Consider the following 23,149-nt stretch of genomic DNA (forward strand, 5'->3'; position numbering starts at 1 on the left):
ATTTTGCTGAATACTTGTGTATTGGAGAGATGATCGAGTAATTCCTTAATGGTGGGAATTAGAAAGTGGTCCTTGATGGTGACTGCGATGAGGAATTGGAAGTCCATATAGGAGCACTATGCGCCATTTTTCTTCTCCACTAACAGAAGTGGAGAAAAGTAAGGGGTTTGGCTTGAGCCTTTCAGTAAGCATCCCTCCCAGTGCTTTGGTTTTGGATCATGGGTCTGGATAGACAAATGGAAATGCTAAAGTACATACTAGGTTTGCATGCTCTTCTTAGTGTAGAGAAGGAAATATGATTAAAGTTAGCTTCTTCCTTCGTTTAAACCTAATTTCGGTACCACCTTGATTAAGCTCCATTTAGAGATTGTGGTAGTTAAATGAAACTATCCCCAGTCTAGATAACCAATGAATACGAAGCACCAAGTTAGATCCATAAATGGGCAGGAGTAAAAGGTCCACCTAAAAGATAATACCATAAATGTTTAATGGGACTTGAAGAACCCATTAAAATCACTATTGCCCCTTGTCATCTTGAGATTAGGTGAAGGATTGATTATGAGATGCTTGCGACCATAGAGGCTGTTCAAAAATGAAGACAATACCTATTGGGTATTGTTTCATTATCTAGACTGACCATCAAAGCCTCTAGTCACTCATTTTGTAACCATTCAAACTCTGAAGTAGCACAGGTGGCTAACAAAGCTCCTTGGGTACAATTTTGACATCACCTATAAACTAGGATCCTCCAATGGCCTTGTTGATGCTTTGTCTTGAACTTCCATAGTTCCTCTTTCATGCTTTCGAGACAGTTTCTCAATCCACCATTGCCTTGTTAGATGCCTTGTGTCATTTTTATAAAGTTAATCTGATGCCAAAAGAACTCTTTGACTCAGTCAAGAACCGCCCAGATGACCATCTTAACTATTTTATCCATGGGGGATTTATGTTTTTCTATGGCCACATCTTCATTCCTCTTTAGTAAGCCCATCAACCTCTCATTCTCTCTAAATTCTATGACTCTCCAATCAAAAGACACACATGAGTACACCTATGTTCTCATTGCTCATATCTTTTATTAGCTATGTCTCAGGACATCGATTCTTGACCATGTCCCTAACTAAAGTAATGTATGGCTAACCATCTTCATTCTTCATTAATTATGTCTTTGGTTCTTCCTTTGTGGTTGTAGTTGATGAACTATTTCACACTCGTGATACAATTCTCAAATCACTACAGGACCATCTTCTTTGAGTACAAAACCACATGTGCCGTCAAGTGAATGCTGGTCACTCCAATGTGTTATTCCACGTGGGAGACAATTGAAACTTCAACCCCATCGTCAATATTTACTGGTTCACCCTCATTCTAACGAATTATCTCATCTTTTATTTTGCCCCTTTCAGATTACAGGGAAGATTGGACTAGTTGCCTACCACCTCAACCTCCCTGCCACTGCTCGGCTTCATGACATTTTCCATGTTTCCAAATTGAAGAAGTGTCTTTTTCAACCTTTCCACCATGTTGGTTCCACTTCCTTTTGACTTTACTAATTAGCACTCAGTTGTGAAAGCCATCTCTTTTATCTTCACACCAAATCATTCAATGGGGCTGCCTTGTTCCACAAGTGCTAGTTTAATGGGAGCACCAACCTTCTTTAGATGCCACCTAAGAATCGTTTTTGAACATGGGGCGTGATTTCTTGGACTTTACTCTTAAGGACAAGGTGACTCTTGAAGATAAGGCACTTGTTGCAATTTAAGATGATTCTAGTTTAAAGGTGCAAATCGGTGAAGTGGACACATCCCTAAGAGGTCTATTAAGCTCATGAATTTTGTGGAGTATTAGTGATAATCTGTTAGATTCTATTAATGAGAGTGGTTGTTATTGTGATACCAATAACCATTCTTTGGTTTTGTTCCCACTTTGGGTGTGCTATGTAGGTTTTGTTGGTCTAGGGAGTTCGTGATTGTAGAAAGTCTTTGTAATCGGGTTCAGGCACAACCTGTACCAATTCCAACCACAAGTCTTATACCTAGACTGAAATCCTCATAGCCTATGTGAATCGACATAACATATGCCAATTCCAACCATAGATTCTTATATTGGGCTAGCTCGACACAGCCTGTGTGAAGCTTTCCTGCATACTTCTTTCTTGTTGTCATAAGGGCATTCTTGTCATTTTCAAACCCTAAAATCTTTTTAATCCTTCTTCTCATGTCCTTGCTCTCATCCTAATGGAACCTCTCTTGGATGAGAAGAAACCTTTGAATGAACTCTTCCTCCATTCTTGATTGAAGCTCCAAATCTTTCTCTTCTTCTCCTTAGGGTTGGACAAGGTAAGTACTCTAATTCTTCTTGTTTTCCTTCTTGTTTTCTTATTGTCATTGGTAGTTAAATGATCCCTCATATCCCCTTCTAGATTAAAGCTCAATTCTTCATCCTTCTTTCTCCTTTGAAGCTAGCAAGGTGAGTGCTTCCATCTCTTTAATTCTCTCCTTGCATTTGTGTTCCATTCCATGGTAGATCTAGGGCTGTGAAAGTTGAGGAATTATGAGGTGGTGGGTTGCCATTCTTGTATGTTGAGTGTTAGGAGTGGATGGAAAGTATGTATTTCCTTGTTTCCTTCAATCTTGTCAAATCCTTGGACATTCATTGTGCTTGAAATCAGGTGACTGTAGCAACTAGAACCTTTCTTTGTTTCTTCCCACATTTTGGGTAGAATCATAGCTTTTAGTGTTAGAAATCCATTGGTTCTTGTTTTGGGTAATTTGGACATTGTTTGAGTCCAAGTTTGGCCAAATTGCGTGAATTAGGGGAGTCGCTTGTGTCCTTTCTATATTTATTTTGTTTACATTGTTTTCATGTATTATGTTCTTGCTTGCTAGGCTGAACAATCTCCGAGTATGGCGAGGAGCTCATGGAGGAGTGGAAATGACTTTCTGGGAGCGTTTGTTTGTGAATGGATAATAGTATTTGCATAGTAGCATTACGGTTTCTAAAGTTTATTTGTGAATTCATTTATGCTCTTTATCTCTATAACATGGTTATGATGCTATCATGGTTTTTCACAAGTGTTTGCATGCTTTACTTGTATTTTTTTGGCATAATGATGTTGAGCTTAAAATTAGAGATTTCCTTGTATACATGATCAATATTATAATTATAATTCCTTACTTTGATTGTGGTATGTTCAAAGGCCGAATATGGGTCATTGTTTTATTTGGAAATGTTTTGAGATTATAAAAGTTTCTATATTGATATTTATCTTGTATTTTACACACTCGTGTATCTGTACTATTGGTTAAATGCTTTTCAAAGTATGTTGGTTTGGATTAAGGCATGGAACCGAAAAATGATTCTTTTAACCTAAAAATAATTTCATGTGGTTATTGAAATTTGATGGTGATAATGGACTACGGGCAGCTGGCATTTGGCCTGAAATTGTGGATAGAGTCCAGTAGTACAGTTGTGATATACCTTGTCCTGATTTTTTACCTCGGCCCTCTTTTTATTAGATTCTTTTGCTTGCATTAGGGGTAAAATGGTCCTTTAGCACAAGTTGCATCCTTGCATGATTGCATAGTAGGTTGTGTGGAAAACCAGCCGAAAACCTGGGGCAAATCAGTCTTTTTGACCCTTTTATTTTTATTTTCTATAAGAAGGGCATTTTGATCAATTTATTTGTTTTTAAAAAATGAATGAGAGGATAAGAAGCAACGTGGCTTTCTCCCTTTCTCTCATTTCTTTCTTTCTTCTTTTGGTTTTCATTTTTTCCTTCATTCGGCCGAACACCAAACTTGGAAAAAAAAACATTCTTTGGCAAGCTTTTCCGACGAATCAAAGTTTCTTCTACTCTCTTCCTCTCATTCTCTTGAGCTCGGTAAGGCTTTGATCCAAGGTTTTTTTTTTTGTAGTTTTCTCGTATTTAATCGTTTCCGAAAATCTTGGTAAACCTAGAATTACCCTATGGATTGGGTTGTTTTTAGGCTCAAATCAAAGCTAGTGTCGTTGTTATTTATTTGTGTGAATGTTTGTATAGAATTTTCGTGATTTGGTGATGTAAATTGTGAAGAAACCATTGTTTAAGGGCCGGTTTATTGTAGTAATTTCTCTGTTTACTGTAGCAATCGAGGTTACTATAGCACCAAAAAACTTTGACCTTTTCTTGTATTTCTTTGGTCCAAATTGAAGCCCTTCTTACTTGGAATTCATTGGAACTAGGTTTTCTCGAGTTTGAAGTCGTTTGGTTCTAAAATGACATCGTTTTTCCTTAAAAAAAAAAAACCCTAGAGTAACATTGCATTCGCATGTATTTTAGTTTCTATTCTTGTATTCATTGGTTCTTGGATTCCCTACTTGATTCTAGGTGACGAAGCATCCTTTAATGGGAAGAAAATTGCCAACCAGTGAGCGCGTCTCGAGGTGAGACAACTGGTTTAGTCAGTGGTTAAATTCACAATTGCATGGATTTAATAAGAGTATAACAGTATTTCTTTATGTATTTTTATAACATATTTCTGATGATAAATCATATTTCATTTGATATATATATATATATATATATATATATATATATGTATATATATTGAGCATGGAGTTATTTGGCAGAGATGATTCTAGTATACTTATGCGTGTTTATCTTGAAAGAAGCATATTTACATGTATATGCATTTACATGCAAATGGAATATGATTTGATGTGTATATATATATATATATATATATATATATATATATATATACATTTGGACATTTGGATGGTGGTTTCTTTGAGTTGGAATTGGAAAGAATTACATTGTAGCATTTGGTTTTGATGGTAACAGCGAACTTTAGTCCGACACTGCAGTGGAGGTTCCACGGTCCGACCTGATGGAAGGTGGCGTGATCAACCTTGAGTTTACCCTAGTCAAGAGGTGCGTGAAGCCATTGACAAGGGGTTCTTATATGTGAGAAGTCCGGGGTCACCACACAGGGATCTTAGTGGCCAACACCAAGGAAGGCAGCATATTGAATTTTAAAAGTTTTAAAACACCTTGTTGGTCCCGGAGCTAGTCGCGACCACAATTAGCTCAGGAATAGTTTGAGGCCAGCTTGTATTTTGAGTTATGCTCTATGTGTTGGAAAATATTACTTACCTGTACTATTTATAAATCATGGTGTTAACTGTTAATCTGTTGAATACTTGGAGCTACCTTTTATATTATTATTATTGTAATTACTATTTGAAATGCTTTACTAGTCTGTTATATCTATGCTGTCACCACTCACTGGTAACATATGTTACTCACCACTCTCCTTTCTTCTTTTTCAGACTGCGACATTGGACTGGATTGTGCTAGGCAGGCAATAGACTGACTTATCTATTACCCTTGTCTAAGTTAGTTGTAGTGCGCATATAAACTCTATGGATCCACCAGACTTGTTCTTTTGTGTATTGTTCCTGTATTTGTACTTTCTGGTTATATTTGAAACCATGGCTAGTTCTGTTGTTGTTATTGTCTTCTTTTTTAGAGAGCTATATTAGCAGGATTGTTTTGAGCCTTACGGTGACTAGGAAGTGGGACGTTGTAGGGTCCACTCCTTTTTGTCATGGCGATTGCCACATGCCCGGCTAGGATCGGGGCATGATAGTAATGTTGGGGTCTCCTCGGTCTAACCTATAGAGAGGTGGAGGGGTTGACCCTGGGTTTTCCCATACAAAAGGCATTGTAGAGCTCTTGATGGGTGTGATGTTGAGATCCTCGAGTTCACCACCCCAGTTGATTGGAAATCAACGCCAAAGTAGGGCTTTTGATGAAGAGTGTATGAAAACCCTTGGCGTGACTTAGCTGTGGCAATAGCTAGGTCAAATATGGTTTGGCTAGCTTCATGTTTTAGCATCCAGAACACCGAAGACCAACACTAAGTGTTGGATTTTCAGTATTTGATAAAACCCTGCAGGACCTTGAGTATAGTTGCTCAGTCAATGTTGGTTTGGTCAATTCATATTACATGTTTTTGTGCTTTAATTGTATATTTTAATAAACCTTGTTAGATTATATTAGAATATTTCTATATTGGCCACATGTCAGGATTTGGCATATACATTTTGATTGTCTTTGAATTACCGGATTTTGGAAGCTTTATTTTGCATAGAAAATGAGAAATCTAGCTTTTTATATTTAAGTTATTATTATCATCATCATTGTTACTGTCTCTATTACCTGGATATTGAGCATCGATTTTGATATTCTCCTATGACTTTATTACTCTAATGAATTGTGCATTGTCCCTCACTGAGTAATGTCGTTAATCATCCACTTTCCTTTTTTTCCAAATCCAGCATAGCACAACGATGGTACGTTAGAGCTGTGTAGGGTAGTGTGCATCCGGTAATGGTCCATTTGGGCCTTATTATTTTCTTGAGCATATTTAGTGGATCCATTAAACTATTATAGAGTTTCAATTATTATTTGTTATCTCTTCTTCTCTATACTTGTATTTGAGGGCTGCGTGAGATATTGTTGTATATGAATATTTATTGAATCATTTATGGGACTTTTTATTTTCTTTTATAATAGTGAACAGGTATGAGCAGGTCCTCTCTTTTATGCCTTGCAGTAGCTTGAGGTTAGGGAATTTCGTACACCTCTTCTCAGGTTGCGCGGCAGTTGTCGGGTGCTTAGCCCACAACTTGGTAGAGTTTGTTATTGGTCATTATTGATTATATTTATACGTGAAGACACGAAAATCAAAAAAAGAATATTTTCCCTCATCTCCTTGGCTTCTTCTCCTCTCCTCTCCTACTCCTTCCCTCTTCCTAATTTCACCTTGTTGTTTTCATTTGCTTCACTATAACGGTAACTAAAAGTAACCATAGTTCACTACCTTGAACTGCGAGCTCAAAATTAATAAGCCCAATTTTTTTCAAAATGTAAAATATAAGACGAGCAAATTAACTTGAGCTGCCTCATTGAGCACCAAATCATTATTTCTTGTCCACATAGAATTTAGATATCATACATGATTTAATTAATAAACAAAAAAATTATCATATTAAAACAACAAACAGTTTTATTAGCTTGTATATGTTTACTTACAAATTTAATAAAAAATTATATTGATGCTTTTTTTAAGAGAAAAAAAAATGATCAACTTAATCTTTTATAGAATTTTTTATTGGTTTTAAATTAAAGAAGCATATAATCAAATAAAGGCAACTTATAGGGATATATAAGCCAATATAGTTTTTAGGTATAATAACCGAATTAGTCCCTCTACTTTTCTCTCCCTTCCCTTTTGGTCCCTCTATTCAAAAATACTCTCAACTAGTTCCTCTACTCTTGAAAATAAGCCCACTTAGTCCATCTACTCTTAGTCTGTTCCCAATTAGTCCATCTACTCTTGAAAGTACAGGGACTAGTTGGGTCATTTTCAAGCACAAAGGGACTAAATATATCCATTTTCAATAGTAGAGAGACTAGTTGGGAATATTTTTGAGTAGAGAGACCAAAAAAAGAAAAGAGAGAAAAGTAGAGGAAACAATTCGGGTATTATACCTAGGTTTTATCCAAGGTATATTAGCAATTAGGGAAAATAAAAAAAAACCCTGTGGTTTCCGACTTTTGCGGTTTACGGACAGAGTTTTTTTTGTTTCTATACCATGTGGTTTCCCCAGCTAGCAAAAAAGAGAAATACCGTCAACACCGTTAATCACTGCTTACATGGCGAGCGCAAAATAGTCAAATCACATAAAATATGGCTGATGTGCAAAGAAGAATATTTTTTCCCATGTTCATCTTCTCCTATTCAAGTCTATCCCAATCGTCAAAATAAACAAGGAAAGAAATGACCCTAGACTTTAAAAAGATCAAACCATTCTTCAATGGAAATCAAGCTCAAATCTTATAAATCAGAACTCGATTGGTCCAGATCTATGGCGTATCCCATGACTTCGGTTCAAGGATGGAGATGGCTATACCTTGAAGGTCGTACGAGAGCACAACTTAGCACCCAAGCTTCACATGCTTATTGAGCACCCAGTTCCTAGAATTCCTTATCAGCACATACTTCTTATCGTAGGATGGTGGAGGAAGCTTGTCAAGCCATTCCTAGGAGATGTAGACCCCGCACTCCACCGAGCAAGCGTTGATCTCTTCCATCCAATGCGACGCCAGCTCGATTAAACCCACATTGACCAAGGCCTTAAGAAGCGTCTAACTGATGAGACTAACGATCTCATGACGGGCACCGGTCGGGTCAATGGTGAGGAGCTTGATGATGCTATTAGAGACCTTAGCTGATGCCTGGGAGAAAAATGTGAGAGTGAAGGAATGGGTATACTATCGGAGAGATGGAGAGGGAGACACTGGACAATCGAGATAGCCATATGATAAACAGAACCCATTCAATTGGAGAAGATGAACATCATATGAAAATAATGTTATTTTTATGTGATTTGATGATTTTGCCCTTGCCAAATAAGCATTGGTTAATGACATTGACAATATTTATCTTTTTTGCTAGCTAGGGAAACCACATGGTATACAAACATGATTCTCCGTCCTTAAAGCGCAAAAAGTGGGAAACCACGCTTTTTTTAAATTTTCCTTAGCATATATTCTTTCTTGCAAGGTCTATGAGCAAAATATATATACACTCCCTCCAATCTGCCCCGCCAACCACAAGTCATGTCCCACGCCCCGCCTCATTTTTTTTTTTACTTCTCAATACCATAACTGCCCCGCAAATATTTGCACTCACCCCGCTTCGCTCCGGTCTGTCCCGCTTTTACAGGAGTTTAGACAAAATCTCCACAAACATAGCCAAATACAGAATCAATCAAGCGTACAAAGTTCATATTGAATGCAAACTCACTGATTCTCCACTATAGTTCATGTAAGCCTAAGGTTTCACCAACAAAATCGGCACTTCATCAATCAAACCTGCATAATCTAACCAGAGATGACATCCAAAATAACTACACAGATACATTCATCAATTACTCAAAAATCAATGGAACTAGACTTCAGCTGTTTACCAATTGCTAACAAGGCCTTGGATTATGGTCACTGGTGTGCCGGTGAACACTTAGTCGTTGCATTCGGTGCAGTTTGTGATTGAGAAAGTGAATTTGTGAGGTTATAAAGATGGGGATTCCGATGTGGGAAGGGTTTAATAGTGTGAAGGATGAGGAGAAGATGATGTTTCTGGCGAGGTGGCGGCGGCGGTGAAGAGGTTGATAGGTTATGGGAGGAGGTGACAGAGATGAGGAAGAGGGTGGCTGAGCTAGCGAGGATGGTGATGGATATTTATTCAAAGGGATCCTTTCAATCGAGGTGAGCATACGAAGAAAGGATACGACGGTGGAGATGTGGCAAGCATCCTTGGACTTCCTACAGTTAGAATTGGGAGAAAGAGAGAAGAAATAGTGATAAGTGACCAAGAGAATCGAGGGTGGAGATGATTTGGAGGAGATGATCCGAGGGTGCTTCATTTTTAACTTTTAAGTAGTCAAGTTGTAGTTTTAATTGAGAGAATTTTTTTATAAAACCCCTTATAATATATACTATTTATTAATAAGTCAAAATATAGCAAAATGTTATTTTTTGAAATATTGTATTTTGTAATCAAACCATTAATACATAAGCTTAATCAAAATACACAAATATCATAATTGAGTAAATATAATCTTATTTATTTTGATTTATAAATTGAGATATTTTAAAATTATATGTATATATTAATATATAGGGGTATATATGCAAATTTTTAACGGGTTGTGCGGGGCTGGGCAAGTTAAGGGTGCGTTTGGTTCGGAAGTAGTCCACCGAAGTGGTGGAAGTCTTGAAGTGCCACTTCGGCTGAAGTGAAAGTTTCAGTTCAAGTGTTGGGTTCCATGTGTTTGGTTGAAAAGGGAAGTGTCAAATCACTAACTACTTTTTTTGTTTAATTAGTGAAAGTTAAAATTTAGAAAATGATGGAAATGAACTTCTACTCATCACTTCATCATGGGTGAGGTTACCATTTTGTGCTTGTTGGATTAAGCTTATAATTATTTAAAATTATAATTTTAAAAAATATTTTTTATAAATAATAAAAAATAATTAAATAATTAAAAAAACAATAACAGATAAAAATAAAAGATAAAAAATTAAAAAAATAAAAATATTTTTTATAAACAATAAAAATAATTAATTAATTAAAAAGAAACAATAGCAGATAAAAATAAAAAATAAAAAAATAATAAAATAAAAGATAAAAAATGATAAAAACGATAAAAGATAAAAAAAGGATAAAAAAATAAAAGATGAAAAAATAAAAAATAAACCATAGGAAAAATAAAATAAGTAAAATGGGTGATTTTAATCATCAATGTGCAACCACACGGCGACAGTGAAACACCGAAGTCCCACTTCGGCCAAAATTTTCCCGAAGTCAAAGAGTGAAGTGGAAGATTTTGGAAGTGGCAACTTCCGTACTTCGGCCTCCACTTCAGTGAACCAAACAAGTGGAAGTGTCACATCAACTCTCACTTCCGCACTTTCGGCTCCACTTCGGCGAACCAAACACGCCCCTTAGGGCGAACCGCCCCCACCCCATCCCCCTCACAAAAAAATCCCCGCCTTGCCCCGTCCCCCAGTCTCCAACAAAAAAAAGGCCCGTTTAGATTGAATCGGGTCAAAAACCACGAGTCGACTCGGTTTTTAACATCCTTATCCGGTCCTATTTATATATCCCATTTTAAAAGCTTTCTTTGGTCTTTTCTACATGCCCATTTAAAAAATCTAGGAAGTATTAAATAGTTTTTTTCCCAACTTTACCTTTTATTTTTAATATATTACTACATTTTTCAATACTTTTTTGGAAAACTGAAACACTTTATAGAGAGAGAATAAAAAATACAATTAAATTAAAATAAGAAATAATAAAATCTTGATGGATTTTAAATGTGGGTAATTTTAGAAAGTTGGCATAATTTTTTATAAACTTTTGATAATAACTAATTTTAGCTGATTTTTTTAATGGGTGCAAGTAAAAAGAACTATGAGAGAATACATAAATGAACATGTTTTCTTGGACTTGCTCACTAATTCATTATAAACATATCTATTTTTTTTAATAAAAATAAATAAACTACTATTTTATCAAAGATCAGAAACAACATTAGCATAATCCTATTTCTTCTATTTAGTTTTAACATTTTTATCCCAAAATATATTTATTCATATGTATAAAAACCAATATAAAACTATTAGTTACCATGGCAAGTTTCAACACAATTTAATCATATAAATTCAAATTCATGCATAAAGTTTCGGCAAACTGAGTTATTAAAAGATAATTATATAATTATGGATCTTTTCCGGGGTCTATGCGCAAAAGTTGACATTTAATTATTTCTAGGGTGTTTAATGCAAAACGCTCCATGTCTAGTACCTCTCCATCCATCCACGTATAAACGCATTCCAGTTTCCTTCCTCTTTTCAGATCTATACCTCTTCTTCTTCGTCTCCGATTCGGTTCCTCGAGATCCAGGGACCATGCGGAGCTCCATCGCCGCCTACAAGGAGAGCCTCTCACGGATCGCCAACGAGGTCCTCGACGCCGCCGACGAGCTCCAGCCCCCACTGTACCGAACCTCTTCCGCCGACGGCGCCGTCAACGCTGATCGCCGTGCTTCTCGGAGGTTGTCCCACTCGAGATCTCCGACCACGTCTCCGATCCCCAATGGTACCGGCTACGCCTCCCTTGATGAGGTTTGCTTCAGATTTCTCTCGATTGGTGTTTTGGAATCTGGTTGTAGTTCTTTGTTTTGTTGGATTTCTTATTGTTGTTTCTTTCTTATATGATTTCAATCTTCTTGTTGATTTCTTATATTTTGAGGAATTTAGTAAGATATGCTTGTTTCTTAGGCATGATTGTCTCCTGGATCTTGATCTTATGTAGCTTTTTAACTTCAGTGAATGAAATTGGTTGTTCCAAGTCTTTATGGATTCTGATTTTGTTGGATGGTGTGAGGGAAGGTGCTGCGGAAGGTACTTGGTTCTTGGCTGGTTTTGCCCTTCCATCTGCGTTGAGGCTTATGTGGGCTGAGAACTATGAATGATTTAGATAATTCTATTGTGCCATCGCCAATGCAATGTTGCTTCTAGTCCTTGAGGACCTTTATGTGTTAAGCTATGATTCATGTTTTGGAGATTATGGAGTGGTCATCTAATTCTTTTTCCCTTTACCAGGTTATAAGGAGTTAGTTTAATCTTTATCATCCCAAGTGATAGATTTAGGGTTTGGATATCTCCAGCTGGGAAGTTATAGTTAAAATAATAAAATGATTACATCTTAATTCCTACTCTGGTTCCCATCTGGCATAGTTAAGGCAGCCTTGACTAATTGAAATTTCCCTTTGATAGGACTACAAAAAAAAGGGGTTTATTTTATGAATATTTTACTGAAGTGCCAAAGTGGAAGACTAAGTAAATGATTTAAGCGTTTGTGTTTTTTTGAAGGGGTGGAAATAGATAAAGTTACATATATAAATCTTGTTGGATCTAAATGGTGGTAAAGATTCTGAAAATTTGCTAAAGCAACTTCTTCTGTTTGAATTCTTGGAGAAGAATACATTATTCTGAATCTCAGTTATTTGTATATATTTTGATAATTATGAGGTAACGCTAGTTGTATTAGGCTAAATTGGATAGAGTTGTAATCTTTTAGGTAGATGTTTATGCATTCATAGTTCTTTTATGTCTTTTTGATCAGTAATCTTCTTTCACATCTTTTTGAAATTTCTGTTATTACTAGATTTTCATATGGATCAACGCTGTTGTAAGTGATAATGAACCAGATGGCAGTAGCTTTGAATAACAGTAATTTTTAATTTTTTTAATTTTTATTTTTTTGTAATGGCTATAAATAATTTGACTAACAATTGATTCCTGTTCACCAGTGTGTGTATACTTATCTCAAATTCCTATAACAAGAACTAGACACTGTTTAAACTTTGAAGAAATTAGCTATATACCCCAACTTTGAACGGATGTTCATATTCTAATTTCTTTTATCCTGATGGTAGGTGTATGTTGACCAGTTTTAACAATAGCTTGGTGATATTCTGCTTTCATTCTTTTTATAGATAGCCCAATACAAGGCAGACATCCAGAAGCTTCAGGCATCTGAGGCAGAGATAAAAGCGCTATCATTTAATTATGCATCTATGTTGAAGGAAAAAGAGGTATTTTTTCATATCAATCATGTATTGCTCATAATATAAATTTTTCAATAAAGTGTTTTTCCTCAGGTCTTGAGATTTAGCTCTTTTTGAATTTGATTTTCTTGATGAAAATTGTGTTCCTGCTGGAAAATCTGGCAGTGTAATTTTTGTTGTGAATATTTTATCTCAAGGATGCTTGGTTCTGGATTTTATCTATTTCTGTTACTTGTATTGAACTCATTCTTGTTTGTCTTTTTCATTGTTATTCATTCTTGCCCCTTAATATGTATGTTCAGTCATGCCTTTTGCTTCTGGGTGAATAAAGAATTCGATATGATGGAATTCTATACATAGGTCTTCAAGGTATTAAATATGAAACCATTAGTTTTTGTATAGTTGAGGCTCTAATAAGTCTTACTTTGAGTACCAGAAAACTTATTCTTCAAAAGTCACCCCATAACCAGAACTGGTCATATCTAATTTTATTCTAACTATGATGTAACTCAATTATTCCATGCTATAGTTAACACAACTATCTCTAAATTTATGGTAACTGCAAAATGTACCAAAAACTACTTTTCTGATTTAAACCACTTAATTCATAATTTTACATGAAATACTCATAAACTTTGATAGTGGTACTTATTTGTATTGTGTATGATTTGCAAAAAATTTGGTGATATTCCTCTAAGTTTGCAGATTTCCTTATCCTTTTTTGTTCCCTTATGCCTCTTATTAGAAAATTCAATAGAAGGGCAAAAAAAATATGAATTTGAGTTTATTTTGTACAAAAGCCAGTAATGGTGTAACCCGGAAGTATTTTTATTCACCCAAAATGGTGTTGGTTATGTAGATGCCTTGGACTGTGCTGTGGGACTGAGTCTCTTTTGTACCTATCACTTACATTTTTTTTCTCTATAGTTACTGCAACAGCAATTGAAGATTGCCTGCGAACCTTATTTACTCAGTATTAGTTAGACCCTCCAAGAATAAATTGTTAGCAATTCTGTTATAGCTCGACCTGACCTAGTACCTTTAGTGTTCTAATAAATAAATCTGAAAACCTTACTGGTCTCAATAGCTAAAGCCATTGTTTTGAAAATGGACCATCAGCAAAACCATAAATGAAGTTAAAAGGTTCAAAACTTGAACCAGCGGTTACACTGGGTTAAACGGGGACGTCAAAATTAAGCAATAGTTGAAATATTTTTAAAATATAAAATAGTCAGAAGAAAAGTCAAATGTTTAGGTACCACCCTTTACCTTCCCAAATTTACCACCTATAAAAGTCCTTATGATCCTGATCTTCCTAACAGCAAAAATGCTTTGCACTCATCAGGTTCCTGTTTCCAGCAGTTTGACTGGCTGGACCAATCAGCTTTTTAAATCAGTAGTTATAACTTCTGATGTAATGTTTGGCCGAGTTTTATTTGTGATTATGGAGATTAAATTCATATTTTGAAAACAAATAGAGTTCACATGGATAATAATCTTGACAAAAATCTGGCCCAGTACTTGGGCCAGCTATGGTAGTTTGTATTCAATTAGTCTTTTGTGTGTGTGTGTGTGTGTGTGTGTGTGTCACATGGTACATATTTAGTTGAGCCTTTAGCTTTTACTTAGAAGTTTTGCATCAATAATCCTTTTCCTTTGTGTTCAGCACAACTGGTTAGCAAGTTTCAACTTCATTTTACTCAGGAAGTTTTTTCTCTGAAGTCACAAACTTATCATTATTACTTTTAATTTAAAGGTCACTTTTCATATCTGCAAAATTTAAAGGTCACTTTTCATATCTGCAAGTGAACATGTGACTGTATTTTTACTCGTAATAGTTCAGTTATTTGATTGTATCCTTGTCTGATTCTTTCCATTTATAATGTGTTTTCCATATCTGCTGTCTGAAGGTAAGCAACATTTATTTCTTAATCTAAGGTTTCAGTAAATCCTGTAAGTTGAATTGCACCTCAGTTCTTGTACTTGCTTTGGACAGGAACAACTTAATAGGTTACGGGAAGAAAACAATTCACTTAGAAAAACGGCGGAGGAAAAGAATGTTGGTGGGTCTATAATAAGAGATGGTGGTCCACGATCAATATCAAATAACTTTAGCATGGTCAAGGTAATCGTCATATTATATCACAACTTGTCCATGACAACTCTTTCATGTAACTGTTACCTATACTACCCCAAATGTATAGAAAGCATCCATGCATGTGAAGAGTAAGTGACTGAATGAATTTGCTACACAATGTAGACTTGAATCAACTGTTTCAACATAGAAGTTTGCTCATCCATTTCAACAATTTAACAGGGGAGGACAGACATGTCACCCGGTGGTCTCCACAGAAATCCAAACCAAGTGAATTTGCGGTCCACTGGAACCCCCAAAGGAAGTTTCTCTAAGCAAGATAGTTTTATTAATGGTAGCATGCAACCAACTCAATTCAATGCATTTCAAAAGATTGACCAAAGAATTGTGAATGCACAGGGAATTGAGGAGGTACTTGGTAGCATTGTTTTTATTCTTACTTATTAGTTAAAAGACTGTTGTGTTGCTTTTACGGTTTCTGAATCATAAATTAAGTTTTGTATGCATTTTTGTTTCTGATCCCCATCCTTATTTCTTCTAACTTAATTATTATTGTGGTTCTCACTAAATTTTTCAGAAGTCTTATTTGATGTTCTAGAAGCCAATACTTGTTGTTTCAACTGTTTTCTAACTAGTCTCCCTTGTGTTCTTTAGTCATGGAAATGTTGTATATTAATAGTACATTGATGCATGCTGTAGGAGCTTTCATTGCATGAAGGAAATAATAGATCTTTGATGACTTCAAGAGATGACATCAAGTATGAGATTGAAGAATTAAAAGCACAACTAGTCAAAGAGCGTGAGGATTTTAAAAATGTGAAGGTTAAATTACAAGGTTCGTTCTTTGTGAGACAAACTTCATATAGTTGTGTTTTGCTTTATTATCAAACACCTTTAATGATTTTTAATTTTTTCCAGAGGAACATCAGTTGAATGAATCCTTCCGGAAGGAACTATATGGTTTGAAGATGGATAAGGAGAAAGTAAGTACTAGATGGAATATTTGCTTAACTTTAGCACTTAGTTTTGAATCTTTCCACCCTTTTCTCTAAGTCTTCTTGTGACTTTTTTCACATCTATATAATATAAATTTTGTTTTTTTTTCTTTCTTTCTCTGAATTACTGCATCTTGATTTTGCATATGCCCTTGTTTTGTTTGCTTTCTTGCTTGTGCCACGGGACATTACCAAGGTTGCTACTTGGCAACCTGGGCAGAAAAGTTGGAAGTGTGGAAACAGCCTTTTTATGGTTTTCATTGTTCTAACAGGAGTTTTGCATGCAAATTTTCTTAGTATTTCCATTTAATGAAGCTATCTTTTGATCTTCTTGCTACCCCTTCTAAAATTAGAAGATATTCAGAGTGGTCATGTGGGTTATGAGCATGCATTTGGTGCATTGACTTGATAATATTAAATTTACGTATAATACGTTGATTTTTATTGTTTGATATATAGATTATATTGGAGCTGTGCGCGATCTATTTTCCTTCTGTTTGGATCTTTCTCATTTTCTGCTTCCTTGATGTGGATCTCTGCCTGTTTCTTTCTATGTTCTGCATATTATGCGTCACTGCTTTTAGGGAAATATCAAAATAAATAATCTCATGGACCCAATAATGTTTCAACTGTCATGTTAGGAGTTCAGGATATCCTATTACCCAGCAATGAGCATCTGACTCGATATTAAAACCGTCTTCTCCTGATTGTTTAGGTTCATTTTGGTATCATTATATTAGTATTCTCATTAAATTACAAAAAATGCATTATACATTTAGATTTATATCAGAGGCTTCACACATAAAGCTTTTGGATGAATTTTTGGCCATTTTCTTATGTTGCAATAATAATATAAAAAAATTTATTAACTGCTGCTCTTGTCCATTTGCTGATTGAGTTCTTATTTTTTGACTTATAGGCCTCTGCTGAAGTGAGTGGATTGCAGAAGGAACTAAATGAGAATATCTCAAAACTTACATACCTGCAGATGGAATTGGATAGAAGAAGTACAGATAAAGTAACACATGAAACTATAGAAAGTTTGAAAACCATGATTGCAAAGTTGGAGAAGGAGAATGCTGCACTGAAGGTTGGTACTCACAATTCCAATTGAATTTAGTTGTCTCATTTGAAATCATGTTTTACAATCTCTATCTTGTTGTAGTGAATCAATTTTCAAATTCAGGACTATGTTATATTAACAAGATGTCTTTCTCATAGGTAGAGAAGGATGAAATGAATGAAAACTTGGAACAGCTGAAGAGGAGCATGCAAGAGAAAGCTGATGCTTGTAATTCAGATCCTCTAAATTCACAAAAATTGAATGAGGTACTTGTCTCCTCTGTCTTTTGCCTTTTCTCTGTGACCTACTAATTAGTTGCTTGGCCTTTCATTTTCTTTATAAGTCCTTGTTTGAAAACTGTCTCTACTTTGGTCTATTTGTTGGCAGTCCTTTCTACCTTCTAAGGTTTCTGAGGCCACCTGCCTTAGGGTCATTGAATCTACCTTATGCTATTATTATATTAGTTTAAATGTTTTTGGCATTATAGGTAACTTTAAATGCAAAAGAGGAGATGGAATTAATGATACAACAGCTGGAGAAATCATTGAACAAAGCATGCAGAGAGAGGGACAAAGCTTCACAAGAATTAGCCCGTCTGAAGCAGCACATGTTGGAACAGGTAAATCACAAATCTTTTCTTCTCCAGTTGCCTTCTCTATTTTGAACATGTTTTCTTCTGCTGTGGTTTGTTAATCATATGATAATCTCTGCACTTCTCATCCAAAACTTTTTCTTCCTATGTTGTGAGTACACTAGTTATTTCAACAATTCCAAGTTATTTTCCTTCCAAGGAAAAAGTAATGATCATTCAGATATTCTTTACATGGGCTTTGCTGCTCGGGCAATTAATTCTTTCCCATCTTCTATGTTTTTGACCTCTTCATCACACAACACATGCAGAAACTAGACTAATATGACTCAATTAGTTGGAATTGTTTCGCTCTCATAGCCTTTAGAATATGCATTTCTTTATGATAAAGCTATCTTATAGTTTCTTATGTTGCTCAACCTTTAGAAAATGGTAGAAGTCTCTTCAAGAAAAGCATTTACAGTAGTAGGTTACAGAAAGGGGCTAAATTTGATATGTTTTATGTAAAATTGAGCTTATATTTTTTACTTCATGGTGTCTGACTGAAGAAATTTGGAGATATTTAGCTCCTGACCACTTAATTATGTCTGTCCTTAGTCACTGTCAAGATAGTTTTCAGGTCATGGCTGCTACTTGTGTGGGAGCTAACCGCCTTTGTTATTCTCTTTCACTGAATACAGTTTAGCGCCTCGAATTTGCTTGAGATTAAGTTACTGCAGCATATTTGACTTTGAAAGTGGTTGGTAGTTGGTAGTGGATTGAGTGTTGCTTCACAAAAATGGGGTGTGCACTTAAGTCTGTTTTTTTCCAAACATTCTGCAGTCAAAATTGAGGATGGTTTCTTCTACTCCGGTCTTGTCTAGGAAATTGAAGAATCAAATAAGATGGATGAGGATAACAAAATCATTGAGGAGCTTAGGTCTAACTCTGAGTATCAAAGAACTCAGATATTGCAACTGGAGAAGGCTCTGAAGCAGGAAATGGCAAAAAGGGGGGAGATCAATAGATCGAAGAGTGAAGAACTTCACAAGCTAAATGAACTGATTCATGCTCTGAAAGAAAAGGTTGCAACATGCATGAGCACAATTGATGCTAAAAATGTTGAGCTGCTGAATCTGCAAACTGCCCTGGGCCAATATTATGCTGAAACTGAAGCCAAGGTAATTGAAAATACTCCGGTCTCTCTCTCTTCTATATTCTTTTTTTTTTTAAATGGTATTGTGGTATTTGGATCATTGTCATGACTTTCATCTGGATATCGAATGATAGGAAAGGCTAGGTAGAGATCTAGCTTCAACGAGAGAAGAATTGGATAAACTTTCACAAACGCTGAAGGTATGCCTTGTTTGCTGCTTTTTGTTCTTTGTATCTCATGCGGAATTCCTTTTTTGGCCACAAGTAAATATAGACTTGTAAACTGGCTCTTTATATTGCTTAGAATTACTTGGAGAATGCAAGCTCATGCTAATCACTGGTAAGATGTAGATGTAATGAATATGGCATGCACTGTCTGCTTACATGCTTTTCCTCTTTCAAAGTATCCTAAATATGTCATAAGGGATCTATGTTTTAATGAATATAGCTTGCACTGTTAGCTTATGTTCAATTCAGACTATCCTAAATGTGCGGTGGAATTGCATGAGTTAGTGTCACTGAAAAAAGTATGGGGGTTATTGAATATGGATCTATAAAATGTGCATATTAGTTGCTTATCTATGATATGACGACCTCACATTATCGTACTCCAGGTAATTGGCATGAGTGAATTGCCATTAAAATATTTATGCGTGTTGTACTGGCCAACTAATGAAATAAAATTTATCTTCACTGTTCATGTGATTACAAGATTTTTTCCTTTATTTTTTTGTATGCCAGCATATCAAAGGCTGGAAACATCATATAAGTTTTTGTGGGATGTACTTTATTTGGTAATATTGCTTCAGTATTTGAAACTAATAACTCATTATTCTGATTTCATTTCCCATATTTATGGATTCCTTATTTTTTCTTGTCCACTGAATATTGAACTTAACCATAAAAAAAAAACCATAGCATCATAGTCATAATGGACTAGCAGATCCTCCTGTTTGATGGATTTAAGCATTGTGATTCTGTTGATTTCTCAACGTCCTAGAACTTACCTAGATGGCATATGTGGGCAAAGCTACTCAAATTGCATAGATATAAATGTGTTCAAAAGGTTTTATTTCTTTTCTGTAACTTGAGAAGGTACATCTCTGTAAGGAGCCTTGGACGAAAAATGGGTCTGCTCATTTCTGTAACATGAGAATGCATAATGCTTTCAGAACAGCACCTGAATGAAAATTTGGGATGTGTATTATCTTCTACTCCTGGTGTTAATTCCAACAGAGATAATTCTTATCTAGTTTAATCACCTTGTAATTTGTAATTTAACGTGTTCAAGTAAAGCCCTTTGAATGGTGAAATGTACTGTAGTTTGTTATATGCTGATTATGTAAGACTGTTACTTAAGCTGGTCTTAATTTAAAAATTCTTACTCTTGAATTGTTATTTATTTGGTGGAATACATTGTTATTTTGTTGATTCTCTATTTGTAACTCCAATATGACAAATTAATTTTGCATTGACATGCTTAGGTTGCAAATGAAAAGATGGAAATATTGGGAAAAGAGAAGGCTGACATCAATTCTAGACTATCACAAACTGAAAGGCTGTTATCTGAGAGCAAATATTCCATAACAAAGCTTGAGGAAGAAAATTCAAGACTACGACGAGCTTTGGAGAAGAGTATGACTACACTGAATAGGATGTCATTGGACTCAGACAACTATGTTGACAGGTAAGTCACTTCAACAATTTGGTTTGCTCTTAACTAGCATTGTGTTGTCATATATGACAAATATTTCTTCATGGCCAAGTTGAAAATTTTGAGAATGACTCGAATGTTGGAAATTAATAACTCAGATACTCTTAATTTAGGGAGGGACTTCTACAACCAAATAGTTCTGGATATTAATATATATCTGATTATAGATATTTTAGTATATGGTATGTTGAACCTGCGCTTTAGCTAAAGTTGTTTGATGACTCGGTACAGACTGAACATCAGATCATGTTGCCAATATCAGATGTGAAACACATTGTTTTTTCTCTTAATCATACACTTGAGTAGTCCAATCGTCATGAGGTTGAGTGATATGTGAGGTCCTTCCAACATTTGTAAAATACTCAATTGTCATCATTGCCCAATTTAATCAACCAATTTTTCCTTGACAGGCGCATAGTTATCAAGTTGCTAGTGACTTATTTCCAGAGAAATCACAGTAAAGAGGTAGTGTATACATTGCTTGTAAAAGCAGTCGTGGTTTGTTTGTTCAAAAACTAACTTCAACATGTGGTGCTGCCAGGTTTTGGATCTTATGGTTCGCATGCTGGGCTTCTCTGAAGAAGAAAAGCAAAGAATAGGTTTGGCTCAGCAAGTTGCTGGCAAGGGTGTTGTTCGAGGTGTTTTGGGACTTCCAGGTCGTCTTGTTGGAGGAATCATAGGCGGAAGCTCTCATGCGACGCCTTCTGGAGCATCTTCTGATAACCAGGTACTATTTCTTCATGTTCCAATACGTTCAGTTTTTTACTTCACTGAGCACTTGATCATTGCCTGCTTCTGTGCTATGCCAATGTGTTTTGACACAATGGGTGATAATATTAGTCCGATGCATCAAGAATGATACAATTAGTAGATCTATGTTTAGTGTATCCCTAACCTTCTTATATCCTCAAGATTGAAATTTGTTTTTCATGGTATTGATGTCAAAAGAAGGGACTTACTAGGCAACAAAAAAAAAATCTAACTAATAGGTTTGAATGATGAAATTTTTCTTATGTTGCCTTTGGATGAGGTTTATATGATAGATAAATTTCATGTGTCTCTGTTAATATCTAATAACATCAATAACCAAAGGATCGCAACAACTGTTCTTCAATGCATACAGCAAGAGCTCATGCTATAATATGATGCTGATTGATCACAATAAGAGTTCATGCTTTTTCACAGACTTGTGAAGTGATTGCGCCATAGTTTTAAAACTTCTTCTTCACCTGACATGACTATCTTGTATTTCAGTCTTTCGCAGACCTGTGGGTGGACTTTCTTCTCAAGGAAAATGAAGAAAGGGAGAGAAGGGAATCTGCCGATGCCGCCAGAGCAGCATCAACCGCACAGAGCCCGACAAAGTCGACACCGGTTCCCAACCATAGAACTCACCCACCACCTTTTCAAACTTCCAGTTACCCATCTGTGCATTCTTCAGGTAGCCGGTTCACAACTCTTCCTGCAAACCCAAACAGGACGTCTGAGCAACCTGAAAGTGAATTTGCAACAGTGCCTTTAAATACATCAGTTTCCCCACTGTCAGATTACAGCTCTAAGTTTTCAAGGCAGCAGCTTCCAAGGTATTGAAATGATGATGTGGTTGAGGTTAATTGAAAGAGAGATTTGTGTGTGCAGAGATATTATTTTTTGTTGTATTACTGCCATATCCATATGTTCATAAATCAAAGTGCATCGATTATTTCTTTTTCTTGCTCACTAATATGTAAGTTTTGCAATGGAATATGTAGAGAGAGAGAGAGAGAGAGAGAGAGAGAGAGAGAGAGAGATGTTTTGCTTGGCAATGCTAATTATTAATCGCGACATGATTATAAGTATTTTCATTTTTGTCCAATAAATTGTCAAGATACGTGAGCACATTACTTTGGTGGCACACGATGAAACCATTGAAAGAAAAATGATCAAGGTCCGTAAAAGAAAATTAATATACAATAATAAGCCAGGAAAAAAAAATTATCTCTGGTTGACAAATTTATAGTTAATTTTTATTAATTATAAAATTTATTTATACCAAAAAAATTATTAAAACACAATAATTTGGTTGAATTAAACCCACCATATGAATGCCCGCATTCAAGCACATGACAAGTGGGTCCATTGAAAGTGGATGCAACAACAAATGGAAACAAAAAACCCTAACAATAACAAAGACAGACCCTTATACGTAGAGAGTATCTCCTCCTAGAGAATGGTCAAAAATGAGAATAGTCGAAAGTGACCAAACTAGCTGACGACTTAGAGAATAGGCAAAAGTGAGAATAGCCGAAAGTGACCAAACTAGTTGGCGATATTAGCAAGGCCATTGTCAAGGCCTAACTCATCATCGCTCAAGAAGTGTCATAAGAACTAA

General features: G+C 35.6%; 1 protein-coding gene across 1 annotated transcript; it reads left to right on the plus strand.

The window, feature by feature from the left end:
• Positions 1-11,464: 11,464 nt before the first annotated feature.
• On the plus strand, positions 11,465-22,497 carry LOC120280257 (golgin candidate 3). Its single transcript, XM_039287034.1, has 15 exons — positions 11,465-11,740; positions 13,117-13,215; positions 15,185-15,313; positions 15,506-15,694; positions 15,983-16,118; positions 16,202-16,266; positions 17,198-17,368; positions 17,500-17,607; positions 17,829-17,960; positions 18,794-19,090; positions 19,200-19,265; positions 20,549-20,751; positions 21,189-21,243; positions 21,320-21,505; positions 22,033-22,497. The coding sequence occupies exons 1-15, from the start codon at positions 11,525-11,527 to the stop codon at positions 22,366-22,368; spliced, it is 2,388 nt and encodes a 795-aa protein (XP_039142968.1). The 5' UTR covers positions 11,465-11,524; the 3' UTR covers positions 22,369-22,497.
• Positions 22,498-23,149: the final 652 nt, after the last annotated feature.

Source organism: Dioscorea cayenensis, chromosome 17, assembly GCF_009730915.1.
Source record: "Dioscorea cayenensis subsp. rotundata cultivar TDr96_F1 chromosome 17, TDr96_F1_v2_PseudoChromosome.rev07_lg8_w22 25.fasta, whole genome shotgun sequence".
NCBI lineage: Eukaryota > Viridiplantae > Streptophyta > Magnoliopsida > Dioscoreales > Dioscoreaceae > Dioscorea > Dioscorea cayenensis.

What these genes read in the sequence shown, in the direction of transcription:
- LOC120280257 (XM_039287034.1), top strand. Translation starts at nt 11,525, where the DNA reads ATGCGGAGCTCCATCGCCGCCTACAAGGAGAGCCTCTCACGGATCGCC. An exon ending in ATAACTTTAGCATGGTCAAG is followed by an intron (nt 15,314 to 15,505) that starts GTAATCGTCATA and finishes ACAATTTAACAG; the next exon opens with GGGAGGACAGACATGTCACC. An exon ending in TGTGAAGGTTAAATTACAAG is followed by an intron (nt 16,119 to 16,201) that starts GTTCGTTCTTTG and finishes AATTTTTTCCAG; the next exon opens with AGGAACATCAGTTGAATGAA.